The 20,344-nt window shown below is 29.3% G+C and overlaps 1 protein-coding gene and 1 long non-coding RNA gene across 3 annotated transcripts; both read right to left on the bottom strand.

The window, feature by feature from the left end:
* Positions 1–88: 88 nt before the first annotated feature.
* Positions 89–14,827, bottom strand: LOC123267580 (OCIA domain-containing protein 1). Of its 2 annotated transcripts, none has more exons than XM_044732296.1 (5): positions 14,689–14,827; positions 14,334–14,620; positions 14,103–14,257; positions 384–504; positions 89–313 (listed from the first exon to the last, which is right to left on the bottom strand). In XM_044732296.1, the coding sequence occupies exons 1-5, from the start codon at positions 14,797–14,799 to the stop codon at positions 196–198; spliced, it is 792 nt and encodes a 263-aa protein (XP_044588231.1). In that variant the 5' UTR covers positions 14,800–14,827; the 3' UTR covers positions 89–195. The 2 variants fall into 2 exon arrangements, with proteins under 2 accessions (XP_044588231.1, XP_044588230.1); XM_044732295.1 differs by lacking the exons at positions 14,103–14,257; positions 14,334–14,620; positions 14,689–14,827 and adding exons at positions 2,237–2,391; positions 2,468–2,754; positions 2,823–3,049.
* LOC123267592 lies at positions 6,836–8,364 on the bottom strand. Its single transcript, XR_006510073.1, has 3 exons — positions 8,156–8,364; positions 7,996–8,090; positions 6,836–6,985 (listed from the first exon to the last, which is right to left on the bottom strand). It is a non-coding gene; the product is annotated as an uncharacterized LOC123267592 (long non-coding RNA).
* Positions 14,828–20,344: the final 5,517 nt, after the last annotated feature.

Raw genomic sequence — 20,344 nt, 5'->3', positions numbered from 1 at the left:
ATATTCATAAAAAAAATTTACTTGTTGCGGTGCTTATTTTTTTAAGCTGAATAGTTGTGTGTAACGAATTAAATTAATTAATAATTAATTATCGTGGCTTAATAAGCTTTTTAATGTAATATACATACGTACAAAGTACCAATGAATATAAAAACAGTACTACTGAAAAAAAATAAAGTATTACAGATGAGAGAATCACAGAAAATCATCACGCCTTGGTGGATCAAATGGTGGTGGTTCATACGGCCTGTCGAATCTTGGGTCAAATGCGGTTGAAGATGGTGGAGGTGGTGGTGGTTGAGGCCTACCTGACCTGGATAATACGTCCAAAATTAATATTAAATTATATAATTATATTGAAGATTAATAAACAAAATTGAAACCTGGTGTTTTGAGCCTGAGCTCTTTCATACTCCTCACGATTTCTGCGCCGCATTTCATCGTAACTTGTGTAATTATCTCTAAGCGGTGATCTCAATGGTGGATCTAATATGTATGATGATTCTAAAAGTAATGTAAATTATTTTTTTTTAATTAGTTATAAATTTTCTGATAAATTTTAGAATTTTAATAATAAATAAAATGACGCTGAATTTAGCAGACAGCTGTAAATTTTTTTAAAATTTTTATAAGAAATAATTACAATTAAAAAAAAATTGCTTTAGAAAATTTCCACTAGTAATTTTTTTTTAATTTTCACATGTTGAATTTTTTTCATAATAATTTAATTGTTATAAAATTATAAAAAAATTTCTAATATCAGTTAACTTCATTAAATAAACTAGCAACCTTGCAGTCACTATGTAACTTCCGTGACTTGTGAACTATAAATAATTAAAATTTTGCTTTATTAAATAATGACTTTTGTTAAATTGCGCAGTATTTTCTTAACTATTAACATTTTTAAAGATATAAGCTCATCCCGATGTAATACTCATCAAGACCTTTCATTTAAGTACCCACATCAATTTTTCATATATTTATATATATTATATATATGTATATATAATATAATATATCAAAAATGCATGTGGGTACTCAAATGAAAGCTCTTGATGAGTGTAATATCGGGATAAGCTTATATCTTCAAAAATATCATTAGTTGACAAGGTAGCAATGTCAGTGCTTAATTATTGACATTTTTAAAGATATAAGCTCATTCCGATGTTACACTCGTTAAGAGCTTTTATTTGAATACCCACATTCACTCTTGATTTATTTTTTATATATACATATATATAATATATATAAATATATAAAAATTGATGTGGGTATTCAAATGAAAGGTCTTGATGAATGTAATGTTGGAGTAAGCTTATATCTTTAAAAACATCAATATTTAAGAAAATACAAAGTCATTTTTTAATTATTGACATTTTTAAAGGTATAAGCTCATCCCGATGTTACACTCATCGAGAGCTTTCATTTGAGTACCCACATGCATTTTCATATATTTTTCATATATACATATATATAATATTAGTAAATATATGAAAAAGTGATGTGGGTACTTAAATGAAAGATCTCGATGAGTGTAATGCCAGGATGAGCTTATATCTTTAAAAATATCATTAATTAACAAGATAGCAATGCCAGTTCTTAATTATTGAGATTTTTAAAGATATAAGCTCATTCCGATGTTACACTCATTAAAAGCTTTCATTTGAATACCCACATGCATTTTGGTATATTTTTCATATATATATAAATGTATAAAAAATTAATGTGGGTACTTAAATAAAAGTTCTTGATGAGTGTAACATTGAAATGAGCTTATGTCTTTAAAAATGTCATTAGTTGACAAGATACAATGTCATTTCTTAATTATTGATATTTTCTAAAATATAAACTCATCCCGATGTTACACTCATCGAGAGTTTTCATTTGAGTACCCACATGCATTTTCACATATTATATATATATAATATATATATATATATATATATATATATATATATATATATATATATATATACATATATATAATATATATATTTATATATATATAAGCATTTTCATATATTTATATGAAAAATTGATGTGGGTACTCAAATGAAAGGTCTTGATGAGTGTAACATCGGGGTGAGCTTGTATCTTTAAAAATGTCAATAGTTCACGAGATACAAGGTAATTTCTTAATTATTGACGCTTTTTAAGATATAAAAAATTTTTTTTCAAGTATCTGCTAATTTCAGTGTCAATAATTACAGCAATTTAAAATTATATTGATATTTACCAGGATCCGGAGTATTGTTGGTGCTGGAATAAGAGTCATTATGAGATTGATAAGGTTCAATATCTAGCGCAGAACCCATTGGAGCTTTAGGAGTTTCCCAATTAGGCTGGACGTCCACCCACGGTTGTAACTGACTATCAGATTGCAAATCTACCCTGATAATATAAAGATAAACCACCATATAATTTTTTTATAAATTTATCTGTTTATTTAATTAATTACTGGGCTTACTTAACCGGCTGGACTCCTTGAGCAGCCAAAATTCGCTCCTTCAAAGTACTATTTGGCAAGGCAATCAACTTCTCCATACAAACAGACCTGTATGACGCAGTACCGATGAAGAATCCGGTGATACCACTAACTACCAATGTATAAACATTCTTCTTCATCATCCCGGTTTTCATCATATAATGAAATCCACCAGTAGCAACAGCTGCAAGCGGTAGACCTCGGTGAAAAACAGCGTTATGCTGGCATTCTTTTAAGACAGCCATTTCTTCGGTTGTCAATTGTAAATTCTATTAAATAAAAATAATTCTCTTTTATTAAGAATAATTAAATATTATAAATTTTAAAATTAATATACCAGAGCATCGCCAATTTGCCTTTGAAGCACTTCATCAGAATCTGGCCTTGGAAAAGTTTGAGCTGGATAATTTTGAGTCGGGTTATTTTTATAAGGATCTGGATCCATCATTTTTTAAAAATTTATATTTGAATTTTTTATTTAACTAATTAATTTTACTTTCGTTATCTCGCAGAAGACACTTTTACATTTCACTGTTACCACTTCGTGTTTTTTTTTTTTTTATTCTTGTAGAACTAACCTACAATTTCTTCTGTAGGAAACTTACCGACAAAATGTCAAAATAAATGACAGTGAAGTTAGCTGACAGCTGTAAATTTTTAAAATTTTTATAAAAAATAAATTACACTAAAAAAATTAGTTAAAAAATTTACACTTAATTTTTTTTTACCCGTGGAATTTTTTTGTGAAAATTAATTTTGAATTTTTTCAACAATAAATTAATAAATTATATTTTATAGCTATAGAAATAATAGTAAAATTAACCGACGTTTTTAATTTTAAGGACGTTCCCAAGGAAAACACTTTTCTTGGAATATTGTTCAAATTTTGAATCCAGATACTTATAAGTGTCCTTTATACGTAGAAATTTTTTAAAACCCTTCTTGCGGTGCTAAATTTTGAATAATCGAAAGTTTAAAATCACATATTTAACATGTGATCCCTATCCTAACCCTCATTGTAGCGCACTTTTTTTTTAAATAACTACAGTAATTTTCTTAGAATTTTTATAAAAAACTGAAAATTGTTAATTGAACATATAATAAACATATTTCTCAAAAAATAACAAAAAGGAGCGGTATTCATTTAGTTATAAAAAATGTTGAAAGTGAGTTACTTTTCACTTTTTTTTCATTACTCGATCAAAGAGAGATGGTGGCTTGGCAACGTTGCGTTGGGCGGGAAGTTTGAAATACCCTAAAGGCGCAGCAGTTGTAAATAAATGCGAGTTGCTCACAAATAGGTTAACTGTAGGATGTTGTAAAAAAAATGTGATTTCGTAAATCTCTGGAATATTTATTATGAATTATTTTTCAACATTAATACTCCATATGTTAACATTATTAATAATTATAGATTCAAAAATATAATTAACAATATAATTTGTATAAAGACTCTTGTTTCATTTACTAACATAAAATGAAACATTTTAGAAATATATTATTTTTTAGACAAGTTTTTTTTTAATTTTTTTTTTGGTGATTTTAATTTCTTTATCATTATTAAGTCATTATTAATAAATTGTTTTTTATTAATTTCTCTTCAAAATAAAAGTAACCTTAAAATATTCAAACTCTATTACACTCGGCTCAAATCCACTCTTATAATTTAGATGAAAAATATGAAAATATACACAATTAGACAAACTATTCGTAACGTGATTGGTCAAATATATCATAAGTATGAAAATATAGATAATTCCATACTAAATTCACACGCGCGCTTGCGCGCGCAACGTATACTAGTATAAATAAAAATATACAGAAAGAGATTACAATGTTGCCAGATCGGAAAAACGACGCAATGGGTATATTTTTGGACTTCTGCGCACGTTCGCGCCATTGAAAATGTACAGTGGATCGCAACTTTTTGTTGTTGCATTTATAGTATGGTTTATATGGGGAGACCGTTTTTAAAGTTGAGCACAACTGCTACTTGGGAACGTCCTTAAGATTTTTTTATGATATTAAATTAAGCTGTCACTTGACAATTTAAAAAATTTTTTTAAGGTACTTTGGTAGCCAAATGACTTAAACTTGACCCCATATTTTTTTATATCGCGTTACTAGAACCAAAAGGGCGTATAAAAAATTTTTTTATGCTCCAATCAAAATGTAAAATTGTTGAAAATATTAACATCTATGGGAAAAACGAAAAAAAAAAATTTTTTTGTGGTACGCCCTTATGGTTTAAATTACCAGAAAGTGCAACAGCGACGAATAATATAATAATGCTCAATGAAAATAATCCGTCTTTAAAAGTCCTCGATTTACTCTGATGTTCACCTAGTGGAAGAACTCTCAGGCGTTTTATAGCCCGTTGACGGTCACCACCTTCCCGTTTATTTGTGACATTAGCCTCGGTGTCGTGGATTTATTTGTCTGTGTCTTTCGACGTGTAGAAATGACTCGTCTACCACGCATTCTACTCGCCACTTGCATCCAGTATCTACTGATAAAAGCTAAAAAAAAATTTTTTTTTTCTAAATAACAATAATTAATTTAATAATAAATAAATATTTAAGACCAGTTTGATGGAATTTAAATTAAAGTATTTCAATTAAATTACCTTGTCACGTTTTTTGAGAATTTTTCTGAACCTAGTGTAATTTAAATTTTGATAATTCGCTGCAGTAATATCAGTGATAAATCGCGTTACAAGAATCATAAGGGCGTATAAAAAATTTTTTTTGCTCCAATCAATGTAAAAATGTTGAAAATATTAACATCTATGGAAAAAACGAAAAAAAAAAATTTTTTTTTGTGATACGCCCTTATGGTTTTAAAAAAACATTTTTCTAAAACCATAAGGGCGTATCCTGTTTTTTCGGTTTATTATCAATTATGGGTCAGAGCGAGTAAGAAAAAAAATTGCAAAGGTAATAGAATATCACTCGACAACTTGATTTATGTCAACAAATATTTATTTAACAGCCGAGACCAGTGATTGCAGTTTCAATCGGCTTAGCGAAACGAATGGAAATTTTGAAAAAACGTTTTTAGAGATAATAGATAATTTAATAAACTATTTCACCACAAAGCGTTTTTTTCAAAAATTTCATTCGTTTCGTGAAACCAATCGAAACTGCAATTGCTCTGCTGTTGGGAGTGCGACAGAGATAGTTCCGTTGAACTCCGTGAGAGCAAAGCGAGAAAAAGATGGTCTCGTCTGTTATTAAGTGAGAACACTAATAAAAATTAAATTTTCAGGATCATCTGTGTCGAAGATTATAAAAGTAAAAAAAAAGATTTGTTAATTTTTTTTTTAACTAGATAATGACAAAAAAATTTATAAACTATGACCATGGCTGAAAGTTAAACTTTGATAATACCGATGATATTTTGTGGGACAGTGCCTGATGTACAAAAATGATTTAGATCATAAAACTTGCTTCAAGATACTGGTATTGAAGAATCATAACAATTCTCAAGAACAAAGTTCTTTTTGAATGACTTTTTTAAAATTACAGTTCTAAATGGTTTTCCAAACTCTTTTGTTAATTGTAAATAGATCTGAAGTAAAAAAAAAATCAATTTTGAAAAACTTTGAGGCTAATTTTATTAATAACTTGAAGACATACCGATTGTTCTCAAGTTGTTATGAATTTATTTTTTCTTAATTTTTCATTCGTTTTTTCACTCAAATAAATATTTGTTGATATAAATTAAGTTGTGGAGTGATAATTTCTATCACCTTTTCAATTTTTTTTCTTACTCCGACCTATAATTGATAATAAACCGAAAAAACAGGATACGCCCTTATGGTTTTAGAAAAATGTTTTCTTAAAACCATAAGGGCGTATCACAAAAAAAAATTTTTTTCTCGTTTTTTCCATAGACGTTAATGTTTGCAATATTATTACATTGATTGGAGCAAAAAAAATTTTTTTATACGCCCTTATGGTTTTAGTAACGCGAAATAATACTCTGAAAATCCTAATTTTAATTCACGGATTTATCCGTGCTGGTAATTTAGCACTCGCTATAGTTTTCCTTTATTTTTGTGGTTGCCATGCTGACAGTCTAGGGCAGTTTTTAATTCGTTTTGTAACGCGGCATATTTTCTCGTTGCTTCTGCTAACTTTTTTGTAATAAATTTTAATTTATTTAGACGATAAAAACTTGTTATAAATTTATACTAAAATTGAGATATATCTAATAATTTTTAGAATTTTTTTTAATAAATAAATTATAGCAAGAAAAATTTATTAAAAAAATTTTATCTTTAGAAGCTCTAAAAAATTATAAATACAATTATTAAAAAATAATTTTTTAATGAAGTAATACCTGAATAAAATGTGTTAATTTTTTTTTAATTCACGATCACAAAACGTAAAAAAAACTTCATCAAAGGAAGCAAATTGTCGTGAAATAACCTCTGGTTCCACACTTTCTGCAAACGGCGCTTCTTCAACGGCTGGCATAGAGCATAGCTTTCATTTCCTATTATGTGATTCCATATGTACAATCAGTTAAATACTTGGGTTTGATAATTGATAATACTCTATCGTGGGAGAATCAAGTTGTAAGCGTATGTATTCGTGCGATGAAAACGCTAGCGCAACTAAAAATTAATAATGAAATTTTTAATGAACAGTTACGCATAAAATTGGTTACGACCTTGATTTTTCCCATCTTCGATTACTGCTGTGCTGCTTATACAAACATCTCAGGCAAATTACAGCATAGATTGCAGCGTAAAATAAACTCATGTATAAGATATATTTTTAAAATTTCGAGATTTGAGCACACTACTCCGTATTATAAAAAATTAGGCTGGTTAAAACTTGATGTTAGAAGAGATTATTTCATAGCTTGTTTATTTTACAAAGAAATTAAGTTAAATTACTGTCAATTATTTAAATCGAATTTAGAATTTCTGCCGATTGTGCTAAGGAGAGGTGACACGTCAGGAATGATTATCTACGTCTGCCAAGAAGTAATTGTGCAATTTATGAAAACTCTTTCCTAATTCATGGTATAAAAGTTTGGAACTCGTTACCAGCTGAAATTACATTAATTGACAATTTCGAACAATTTCAACAGGCTTGCTATGACTTCTTCTTACAATAAATGTTAATGTTATTATTTCTCTGTTAATATGTTATTATTTTAAGAATTAATATGTTCTTACTTTTAATAATTTAATATCAAATATTTAAATTGTATTAAAAACACTGTATCAAATGTATACATGTAAATGATAAAATTTATGTATTGTTGATGGTCCTGAAGGAGCTTAGAACTCTAGGATCAAATAAATTTTTCTATCTATCTATCTATCTATCTATTAATTAAATAAAAATTAATTTAGCAGATATTTGACAAATTTAAGAATTTTTTTTGTAAAAAAAAATTAAAAAATTATCGTGAGTGCTAACTTTAATGTCATATTGATTAAATCCGTAAATAAATAATAAATATTATTAATTATTAAAAAAAAATAATTTTACCTCATAACTGATTTATTGTTTTCTCCATTCCGGAGTAATGTGAGCTGATAGGTGCTCTGGAAACTTTATTTTTTATTTCTATAATTTTCAGTCACCTAAAAATAAATAAATTAATTTAAAAACACACTGAGGTTAAAAATTATCCGACGATGCTACTCACCATCAAGAGATTAAAAGAGATCAAAACAATTTATATTTATAATCTCTGGTGTTTATTCGCAGTAAAGCGAAGTTATGTTATTAAGTTGTCAAAATAAATATTTATAGTCTTAAAATAAACAAAGACTCGTGCAATGCAATTGTTGAAATAAAACACTGCTTGACAATGAGAGCAAGTACTGTTACTCAAACATTTAATTGTTTAAAGTTAGTTTTCTTTGATAATGTAATTTATTTAGCTTCTACTAGAAGACCTTTGTTTGAGCATTATATTTATATCAACTATTATCTTTTGTATTGACATTATTTTTATTTGTCTCAAAATTAATTTTTAACTTCCCGCTAAGAAAATCGATTTTCAAAAATCGGGAAGTTATTGTTTTCACCCCGTTTTGCAAAAATCGAGTTTTCATCAGATCTCGACGTTTGAAGATCACAGGAAGTTTCCCTGACTATCCCCGCGAGGTTGTCACGGTGTCTGTATGTATGTGTGCGTGTGTGTATGTGTGTGTGTGTGAAAGTATGTGAACTGCTTATAACTTTTGAACGGCTTGACCGATTTCATCGCGGTTGGTGCCATTCGAAAGGACTTGACCAAACTTAGATTTTGAAAACTATTTGGACCGATTCAGATCAATAGATTTTGAGAAATCTTCAAAAAACTGAAAAAAAAATTTTTTTCAAATGTGGTTTTTTTGGAATAACTTTTAAACGGCTTGATGGTTCAATTCCAAAAACTAATCAGCTCTTAACCTCAAAAAACCACGTCGATCGCCACCAGTCCGGTCAAAATCGGTTGATTCGTTCGAGAGATATCGTGAACGAAACAAAACCGAAAAAAGTGTTTTTTCGGAATAACTCCAAAATTCCTAGCGCGATCAATTTAAAATTTGAGATTCTTTGTGAGGCTTGAAAAACTGCGTCGAATGCTTCTAACTGCGTAAAAATCGGTTTATTCATTCAAAAGTTATTGCGGTTTAAAAATTCAAAAAATAGTGTCTTATCAAATCTCTATCCGACTTTTAAGCTCAAAGAGCTCAAAAGCATAGGAAAGCAATCTCTTTGAGCTCGGAGAGCTCAAAATAACCCATAAATTGTATTTTTAAGCTCGAAGAGCTCAAAAACGTCATTGGTGCAATTTTAATCGCCTAAGTATGGAATTAGCGGGAAGTTGCAGGGATGGCCTTCAGGGTCAACCGTTTTTCTAATTTTTTTTTTTTTTTTTTTTTATATAAAAACTAAATAAGCGCAAAGTTGTGATATCCTTTTGAGCATGTGTCAAATTTAAACTCTGTTCTTAACTGTCCGGGTGGATTTCGCATTGGAAAATATTTAGAGCACTCTGTATTTTTATCTTCATAACGCTCATTTTCTGCAACAGAAGTGTAAATATTAACCTCAGTATTTATTTTCTAAAAAAATTAGGAAAACGACGGTTAACCCTAAAGGCCATCCCTGCAACTTCCCGCTAATTCCGTTAATCCCTGGGCGCTTAAAATTGCACCTACGAAGTTTTTACAATCTATGTGTTGTTTTGAGCTCTCCAAGCTCAAAAAGATACCTTTTCTATGCTTTTGAGAATATTGAGCTCAAAAGTCTGATAGAAGTTTCATAGAACACTATTTTTTTAATTTTCAAACCGCAATAACTTTTTAATAAATGAACCGATTTTTACACGGTTAGTGGCATTCTACGCAGTTTTTTAAGCATCATGAAGAATTTTTAAATTTCAATTGGTTAAACTAGAAATTTCGGAGTAACTCCGGAAAAACACTTTTTTCGGTTATCTTTCGTTCACGATATCTCTCGAACGAATCAACCGATTTTGACCGGATTGGCGGCGATCGACGTGGTTTTTCAAGGTTGAAAGCTGATTAGTTTTTGGAATCTATCGGTAGAGCCGTTTAAAAGTTATCCCAAAAAAACGACTTCTGAAAAAATGTTTTTTCCTATTTTTTTTTAGATTTCTCCAAATTTCTCAAAATCTATCGGTCCGAATCGATTCAAATTCTCAGGAAATCTAAATTTGGCAAAGCCCTTTCGAATGGCACCAACCGCGATGAAATCGGTTCAACCGTTCAAAAGTTATAAGAGGCTTACACACACACGCGCGCGCGCACGCATACATACAGACATTCGGACATCATCGTGAAAATAGTCAGAAAAGCTTGCAAAACGGGGTAAAACCAATAACTTCCCGATTTTTCGAAAATCTTCGATTTTCTTAGCGGGAAGTTGAAAATATTTCTTCAAATAAAATAAAAAATAATACAATTAATTTTTAAATAAATTAAAATCAGACATTTAATTAATGCGACTTATAATTATATTCCTATAAATCCTATAAATAATCAAATGAATCCTCTCACCCCGAAATCCCGAAATATTTCAGTTTATATTTTTCGAAATTTTAAATTTGTAAAATTAATTATTTTAAATTATATTTTATATTTACTTTCTAAGTTCTAGAAATTTATTAATTCGGAATGTTGTCAATCTGACTAGTTGACTGCAACCCTCTCCACGGAAGTTACATTTTGGCACACCCTAATGTACACAAATATATTTGCGGCCAAATTCAATTCAGTGAGCCTATTTTCGGATCAAATTGGCTTTAATTATTATTATACTGTAGAAAAGTCTACGCGGATAGATCGCCGGGGCTTATCGGTTTTTGTAACCTTATGGAATATGGAAGATGTCGTTTATGTCGAATGGAAGGTGCCCCACGTCATCACTATTTTACGTTAAAAACTTGCATCAAGCGTCAGCATGAATTAACATCTAAATATATGTATGATACAGTTAGTTGAAAAAAAACTTATTGTTATATATAGAAAGATCGCATTTTCATAAATTTTTAAAATAATTATTGAATAGTAATTTAATTACAATAAATAAAACATTTATTAATTTTTGAGCTACTGAATTGATAAAAAAATTGCACTACGTCGTTAGGGAGATAATAACATCCTATAAGATTTTTGTAACAATTAAATATGAGCATCATACCGCTAAAGAAACGAACAGACTTTATAAAAAAAATAGAGGTTTGGACAGTTCCCAACTTTAGTTCATGTCTTCTTGCGGAAAGCAAACTTGAAGATTCTCATCCTGAATTCAAAGCTGGGTTTGACGACAATTTTCATCATGAATTCAAAGCTGGGTTTAATGATAATGACAAATGGCTCGTTAGTGTAATCTTAAGAACCAGACCAGGTAGTCGGTCTAAAAAGTCTTTTAGTGTTAAAGTAGATCCGGTAGATCCCAGTGAAATAAAGCATCCTATTTATGCGTCAGTCTTAGCTGTTGGCCATTATAATTATCGTTTTCAAGTGTATTCGAAAATACGTCAACCGGATGTAAACTATGAGAGTAAGAATTATCGTGACAGAGAGAATAGTATGGCATTTGGATTTTATATCGAACAGTCACCTCCATATAGGAGTCTTTATTTTGTGAATGGTACGCTGACGCTGGAGATAGAACTCACCACCTACAGGGATAAAGATCCATGCTTTCCTTGTCATCCTCACCCAGTACCTCTTATACGCAGTGATGTACCTGACTCACTCTTAAAACTATACCAAACCAGGAATGATGATGGTGATGTTATTATAAAAGTTCAGAACAATGAATTTAAAATTCATAAAAATGTATTGGAGACACGATGTCCTGTACTAAATGAACTAATCGGTGACAGCAATCTACCACTGGCTCTTGAGGATATTAAACCTAAAGTATTTGAGATGGTAGTAGAATATCTCTATACAGGATACGTCCTTAATACTAATGATCAACTTGTTGACAATGCTGAGTGCTTATTAGAAGCTGGCCATCGATTTAAATTAGAATTTCTAAAAAATATCTGCATAAGACCTTTGACTGAGTATTACATCGTAAAAGATAATTTAATTGATGCTAAAATTTTATCAATTCGCTGCAAATCGGAACCTCTCAGTTTGTACCTTTGGAATTTATACGTATTTAATTGTAAACATAAATTTCGATACTCGAAAGAAAACATGCCGTCTGACGAAGAACTATGGAGAAGAGGCTCACCCCGGTGGCATCTTGTGTATCGGGAGGAGTAAGTTAACATCTTTTATCCACTCATTTTCGACTCAATGTCTTTTTTAATCATTTTTAGTAGATTTCATAGAAATCTAACTATTGCATTGGTCCTCATAACGGAAATTATTACGATAATTAATTTAAGTATGTTTTTAATATTACTGGAAAATAGCAATTTGTAAACTAGAACGTTTATTAACTCTAAATTTTTAAATTAGTTAATAATGTCATTTGTAAAATTAGTAGCAAATAAAAAATGATATTAATAAAATTAGCGAAATGGAAATTTCACCAAATAAGTATAAATTCAGTCATTTATAAAATAGCGAAAAAAAAATATCTGTGGCTACGTGAATTTAGCCAATTCTTATTGCAGAAACTTATAAAATTAGCCGATTGTAAACTTTGTGAATTGTAAAATTAGCAGTTTCTAAATTTCTCGTAATTCTTCAATGGATCGATGGATCAAAAAACGATTTGGAGCAAATTTGACCGACCTATTCAAAAGTTATAAGAAGTTTAAAAATGGATAATTTTGCAATTTACAAAGTTTAAAATCCGCTAATTTTATAACTTTCTGCAGTAAGAATTGGCTAAATTCACGTAGCCACAGATTTTTCCTTTCCTCTATTTTATAAATGACTGAATTTATATTTGGTGAAATTTCCATTTCGCTAATTTTATAAATGTCATTTTTTATTTGCGACTAATTTTACAAATGGCATTATCAACTAATATTCAAATTTATAGCTTATAAATTTTCGAGTTTACAAATGGCTATTTTCTATTTTTTTATTATATGCCAAAGAAGTATAACTTCTGACGCGTGTATATAAGTACACACACCATTTTTTGTTTTTTATATTTTAATATTTCTATTTTTTTTAGATTGAAAAAACGAGGTTTTGAACTACAGGATTCAGATGAAGAATCGTGAATATAATAGACTCGTTGATATTGATATTAATGATAAAAAGGAAGAATTACTTCGTATTTGGACCAATAAGAAGTAGTGTATTTATCTAAAGATTGTAATTCAACAATAATTTTTTATAAGTTCAAATAAACCTCTGATTTGAAATGGAGATAAGAATAAATTCCATTCCATGGACAATGTGAATCTCGCTTTTTAATCTTATCCATATACGTGGATCTTCTTTGAATTCGTAAATTTTAATACCCGATTCATAAAAGTCCGTTCCTACTTGTAGCTCTTGAGTTTCATATGGAAACCACACGTCACGCGTAACAAACATATCCACGTTGTACGCCATGATAACTAATTTGGATGTAGAAGAACGTCCCTTGCTTTTATATTCTTTTAATGAGGAGAAGTAGGGTAGGGGGGGGGGGGGGGGTAGTAGTGAATTTTGCAAAGACATTCATTGGTTGTTGACACCAAAGAAAATCTAAAGATATGAAAAACTTAGTGAAAAAATTCTTAGAAAAACATTGAAGTATACTTAAAATTCTTCACGGAATTATCGTAGCTTTGTCATCATCATCATCAATAATATAATATATTAATATAATAATAATAATAATTTTTATTACACTAAAATTAGCAGACACGACAATTTTTTTTTCTTTTTTTAAATAAATTAAACCTAGAAAATTATTAAAAAAAAATTGAATTTATAGTTTTTTTCAGCTTCTAAATATTGAATTTTTAAAATAAATTTTTCTTCCTTTAATTTATTTGTTAAAAAAATTCTAAAAATTATCAAATGTTTCTCAATTTCAGAATAATTTAAAGAATACCAAAGTAATTTCTTAATTATAGACACTTTTTAAGATATAAAAAATTTTTTTTCAAGTATCTGCTAATTTCAGTGTCAATAATTACAGCAATTTAAAATTATATTGATATTTACCAGGATCCGGAGTGTTGTTGGTGCTGGAATAAGAGTCATTATGAGATTGATAAGGTTCAATATCTTGCGCAGAACCCATTGGAGCTTTAGGAGTTTCCCAATTAGGCTGGACGTCCACCCACGGTTGTAACTGACTATCAGATTGCAAATCTACCCTGATAATATAAAGATAAACCACCATATAATTTTTTTATAAATTTATCTGTTTATTTAATTAATTACTGGGCTTACTTAACTGGCTGGACTCCTTGAGCAGCCAAAATTCGCTCCTTCAAAGTACTATTTGGCAAGGCAATCAACTTCTCCATACAAACAGACCTGTATGACGCAGTACCGATGAAGAATCCGGTGATACCACTAACTACCAATGTATAAACATTCTTCTTCATCATCCCGGTTTTCATCATATAATGAAATCCACCAGTAGCAACAGCTGCAAGCGGTAGACCTCGGTGAAAAACAGCGTTATGCTGGCATTCTTTTAAGACAGCCATTTCTTCGGTTGTCAATTGTAAATTCTATTAAATAAAAGTAATTTTCTTTTATTAAGAATAATTAAATTTTATAAATTTTAAAATTAATATACCAGAGCATCGCCAATTTGCCTTTGAAGCACTTCATCAGAATCTGGCCTTGGAAAAGTTTGAACTGGATAATTTTGAGTCGGGTTATTTTTATAAGGATCTGGATCCATCATTTTTTAAAAATTTATATTTGAATTTTTTATTTAACTAGTTAATTAGAGGCTGGCAATGGCCTGGTCGGCTCGGTGCTCGCTTTTCGAAAGAGTGGGGGACCCGGGTTCGATCCCAGCACGCACCAATATTTTTCAGTGATTATAATTAAAAATATGTGCGTAACGTTACGTTTTCAGCCTCTGGAAGTGGCAGAGATAGCCGGGTGGCACACGTCTGACTTGGGCGATCACACATTTAAGCAACAACTTGAATGGGTGACCACTTTAGTCAGCGTTGGCTACCGCGAGGGATCTCTGCACACTAGGAGAGGGGCCTAATGCTCCAGTGGTCGATAAAGAAGAGTTTCTTATCAATCACTGTAGACTACTTAGCTCAGCTCCGACTGTACTATCATGGGTGTTCTCTGTGGTGTCCCCATGATTCTGTTCCAACAGCCCTGATAGCCACAGTTTCAGACCAACCAAGTTGGTGTCAGATAGTTGCCACCAACTTAGCGACAACTTGCGGTCAACTTCCGAATTTGTAACTGTTGGCGCCAAGTTGGCTACAAGTTTCTGAGAAAAAAAGAAACCAATCTACTGCCGCAATATGTCGCCAAATTTCTTGAGAAACTTATCGTCAACTTGGTGTGAAAAAGTTTCAGAGCAGCTTTGCCGACAACTTGGTGAACAAGTTGACACCAACCGAGTTACTTTCAAGAGTTGCCGCCAAGTTGGTGACAAGTTGCGGCAGTAGATTGACAGAAAGTTGCGGCCAACTTGGCTATCAGGGAGCCTAAGAAGGTGAGGTTCAGGGTGAATACGGTACAGAAAGCACAAGTCGGTCCACAGCCGCAAAAATTAAAAGTAGAAATGAAGTGTCGGGTGGGACTTGCTGAGGTCCAATATGAGAAATAGAAAAAGCGTAGAGCTAGGAGAAAAAAGAGGAATCAGCCTTGTAAAAACCGAGAGGTGGTGTACAAGTAAAGCATAATAATAATAAATAATATTTAACTAATTAATTTTACTTTCGTTATCTCGCAGAAGACACTTTTACGTTTCACTGTTACCACTTTGTGTTTTTTTTTTTATTCTTGTAGAACTAACGTACAATTTCTTCTGTAGGAAACTTACCGACAAACTGTCAAAATAAATGACAGTGAATTTATTAGCTGACAGCTGTAAATTTTTAAAATTTTTATAAAAAATAAATTACACTAAAAAAATTAGTTAAAAAAGTTACACTTTTAATTTTTTTTTACCCGTGGAATTTTTTTGTGAAAATTAATTTTGAATTTTACAACAATAAATTAATAAATTATATTTTATAGCTATAAAAATAATAGTAAAATTAACCGACGTTTCTAATTTTAAGATTTTTTTATGACATTAAATTAAGCTGTCACTTGACAATTTAAAAAATTTTTTTAAGGTACTTTGGTAGCCAAATGACTTAAACTGACCCCATATTTTTTTATATTTATTCAAAAGATTATGATTAAATACATCTATAGAAAAAAAAAAATCAGATTTTTTTACCACACCGTTTAAGATAGATATATATTTATTTGTCCTTAGAGCCGAAGCTCCCTAAAGGCCATCAATAAGCAATACATTTTATATATATATATATATATAAGTATACAGTATAAAAATACAATTACAATAGTACTGTAAGTTTGATAATATAACAACAGCAAAGTTTTAAAGTTACCTAAATACAATAAAGTTACTTAATAAATTTACAGTAGTTAGTTAGTAAATTTATAAACACTTTGAGACACTTTGAAACAGAAATTATAATTAATTAAACAAATATAATAATGATTTTAATTGTCATTAGCCAGAAAAAATGAAAAAGATGCATTTTGAAATTCAGGAAGATTATCTACAGTTGTCAGCCTAGGTGGCAACGAGTTCCAGATACGTATACCATTGATTATAAAAGATTGTTCATACATATTACTATTTGCTCTTGGCAAACGCAAGTAATCTTGTCTAATGTCACCTCTACGCATTGATACATTAAGATATTGAAGTCCTGGGCCAAACAGATGCCGATAATTTAGCCTTATTTCTTTAAAAAACAAACATACTATGAAATAATCTCTTCTCTTACTTAATTTTAGCCACTCTAATTTATTATAATACGGGGTTACATGTTCATATCTGGATAATTTGAAAATAAATCTTACGCAAGAATTCATTTTTCTTTGCAACCTAAGCAGCAGCTTTTTCGACATGTTGGTAAACGCAGCACAACAATAATCAAAAATCGGGAATATAAGTGTAGTCACTAATTTTACTCGCAATTGTTCATTAAATATTTCATTGTTAATTTTAAGTTTAAGAGAGATTATTATCTATAAAATGACCCCTAGATATTTGACAGTGTTAACATAAGGAATAACGCAATTATCAACTAAAATATTCTCTGCATTTATACAATAATCATTGCTAACTTTTAGTCTACTGCCAAAGAGATATATTAAGTTAAATTTTTGCAAAAATATACGGTTTCTTATGAGTGTCCTTTTTCAATAATAACTCCGGAAATGGAGGATTTATAAAAAATCGGACAGCTTGACCCTAAAAAAAAACTTTCCAATAGATAAAAAAAAACTAAAACTAATACCTAAAAACATTTTCACGGCCGCATTTTATTTATTAAAATTTATTTTACCTTTATTTAAATTAATTAACGTAATAATATGACAGATTTTTTTAGACACAGTGCACATTTTTATAATACTAAAATTAGCTGACGTCTTTAATTTTTTGATTTTTTTATTTTATAGTTGAATTAGAAAAAAAAAAATATTTTTTAAAAACAGCACTTACAGTTTTTAAAGTTTTTTACAAATGAAAAATTTTTTTTTATCTTTTTGTCATCATTTTTTTGATAAAAAAAAATTCTAAAAATTTTTAGATGTCGGCTAACTTAATTTTTATCGCGTTTTTTTAGGGTGAAATTAACAATAGTAGTAAAGTTAGCTGAAGTTTGTAATTTTTTGATTGTGTTACATCTATTAAATTTAGAATTAAAGAATAAAAATTAATTTAGCAGATATTTAATAATTTGAACAATTTTTTAACACATAAATTATATAAAAATATCTTTTAAAGGCTCGCTAAGAGTGAAAAAAAAATGATAGCAATTAATTTTAAATTTTCAAATCAGAGGTTTATTTGAACTTATAAAAAATTATTGTTGAATTACAAATTTTATATAAATACACTACTTCTTTCTGGTCCAAATACGAAGTAATTCTTATTTTTTACCATCAATATCAATATCAACGAGTTTATTATATTAACGTGATTCTTCTTCTAAATCCCGTGGTTCAAAACCTCGTTTTTTCAATCTAAAAAAAATAGAAATATTAAAATGTAAAAAACAAAAAATGGTGTGTGTACTTATGTACACGCGTTAGAAGTTATACTTCTTTGGCATATAATAAAAAAATAGAAAATAGCCATTTGTAAACTCGAAAATTTTATAAGCTATAAATTTGAAAATTAGTTGATAATGTCATTTATAAAATTAGTCGTAAATAAAAAATGATATTAATGAAATTAGCGAAATGGAAATTTCACCAAATATAAATTCAGTCATTTATAAAATAGCGGAAAGCAAAAATCTGTGGTTACGTGAATTTAGCCAATTCTTATTGCAGAAACTTATAAAATTAGCCGATTGTAAACTTTGTGAATTGTAAAATTAGCGCAAATCTCCCAATGAAACAGTTTAAAGTTCAAAGTGAGCTTTTAATGAGTATTTTAATTAGTTTATTATATTTTTGTTTACTCAGCTTAAATTTTTTAAATTTGAATTTTTTTCTGTTGTACCATCAGCTGACATACAGGATACCTAGATTATACCTCGGAACACCAGTGCACCAACCCTGATAGCCAAGTTGGCCGCAACTTTCTGTCAATCTACTGCCGCAACTTGTCACCAACTTGGCGGCAACTCTTGGAAAGTAACTCGGTTGGTGTCAACTTGTTCACCAAGTTGTCGGCAAAAGTTGCTCTGAAACTTTTCACACCAAGTTGACGATAAGTTTCTCAAGAAATTTGGCGACATATTGCGGCAGTAGATTGGTCTCTTTTTCTCAGAAACTTGTAGCCAACTTGGCGCCAACAGTTACAAATTCGGAAGTTGACCGCAAGTTGTCGCTAAGTTGGTGGCAACTATCTGACACCAACTTGGTTGGTCTGAAACTGTGGCTATCAGGGAATCTAAAAAAACTCTTCGAAAAATACCCACTGGGCATACGCGTATTCGCTCTGTGCACAACTTCAGCGCCACGGTACGTTTGAACTACAAGGGGCTATTGTAATATATTTTATTATGTATTGAATGGCTGTTAGTAATAATAATATTAAATAATAAATAAAAGAATGCTTTATTAATTAAAGGGAGTATTATAATAAATATTTGTTACCGTAAAGTGTTCTTGTGCACTAAAAAATAAAATGTAACTATAGTTAATACCGAAAAAGTAGATGAAAATTAATTTAGCAGATATTTAATAATTTTAAAAATTTTTCTAATAAATAAATTACTGGATAAAAAATTGAGAAAAAAAATTGGATATTTAGAAAATTTAATAAATTAAAAATGCAATTTTTAACAAAAAATTTTCGGAAAAAAATTTTTTTGCTAAATAAAATTAAAAAATGGTCAAGTGACAGCTAACTTTAATATCATAAAAAGTAGCATAGAAGTTAGCATACATAAAGATTGGTTAACGTCAGATTAAAATCAAATAAAAAGAAAATAGAAAAAAATTTTTTAAAAAATTAAAATTATAATAAAACTTGAATAAACGTGAATAAACATTTAATTATTTTTTTTTTATAAATAAATTTTGATTCAACGAAATTATCAAAATCTTTCATTGTTTCAAAATTTTACAAATTAAAAGTGCTGATTGTTTTTGAGTACAAAAAAATAGATTATGTTTGCTAACTAAAATTTACATATTAAAATTCAATAATAAAGCTGGGAAAACTTTTTTATTGATTAAATTTATCATTTTTAATTTTATTTTTTCCTTTGATTTATTTTCCAACTTGCTGTTGGAAATTTATAAAAATGACAAGCACATTTTCTACTTGTATTCTTACAACTTACAACACAACAACTTTTGTGACTCATTTTATGTATTTCTTTTTAAATAAATTTTAAATAATAATTCGCTTGTATATTTAGCTAACTCGAAACATAAAAATATCCCCCCTTAGTATCGGATATAGCCACTCATGGCGCTGACGGTAAATAAGTTTTTCCCCCACCATGGCTTCGCACTGAGCGAATAAAAGTTGGATTGCAATTTAACGTTATAACTTTTATGATTGGATGGCTGGCTATCAGGGATACAATAAAAAAATGCATCCAAAAAAATTTCACCAATAATTATTTTAAATTTTCACATGTGGAATTTTTATAATAATAAAGTAAGCCGAAATTTTTGATTTTTTTATTTATCTTAATTTATTAAATTATAACTAAAAAATATGAAAATTAAGTTAGCCGACACTTAAAAATTTTTAAGATTTT

Source organism: Cotesia glomerata, linkage group LG6 (assembly GCF_020080835.1).
Source record: "Cotesia glomerata isolate CgM1 linkage group LG6, MPM_Cglom_v2.3, whole genome shotgun sequence".
NCBI classification, from domain to species: domain Eukaryota; kingdom Metazoa; phylum Arthropoda; class Insecta; order Hymenoptera; family Braconidae; genus Cotesia; species Cotesia glomerata.
The sequence above is the reverse complement of the archived record's forward strand: the minus strand, read 5'-3'. Positions and strand labels throughout refer to the sequence as shown.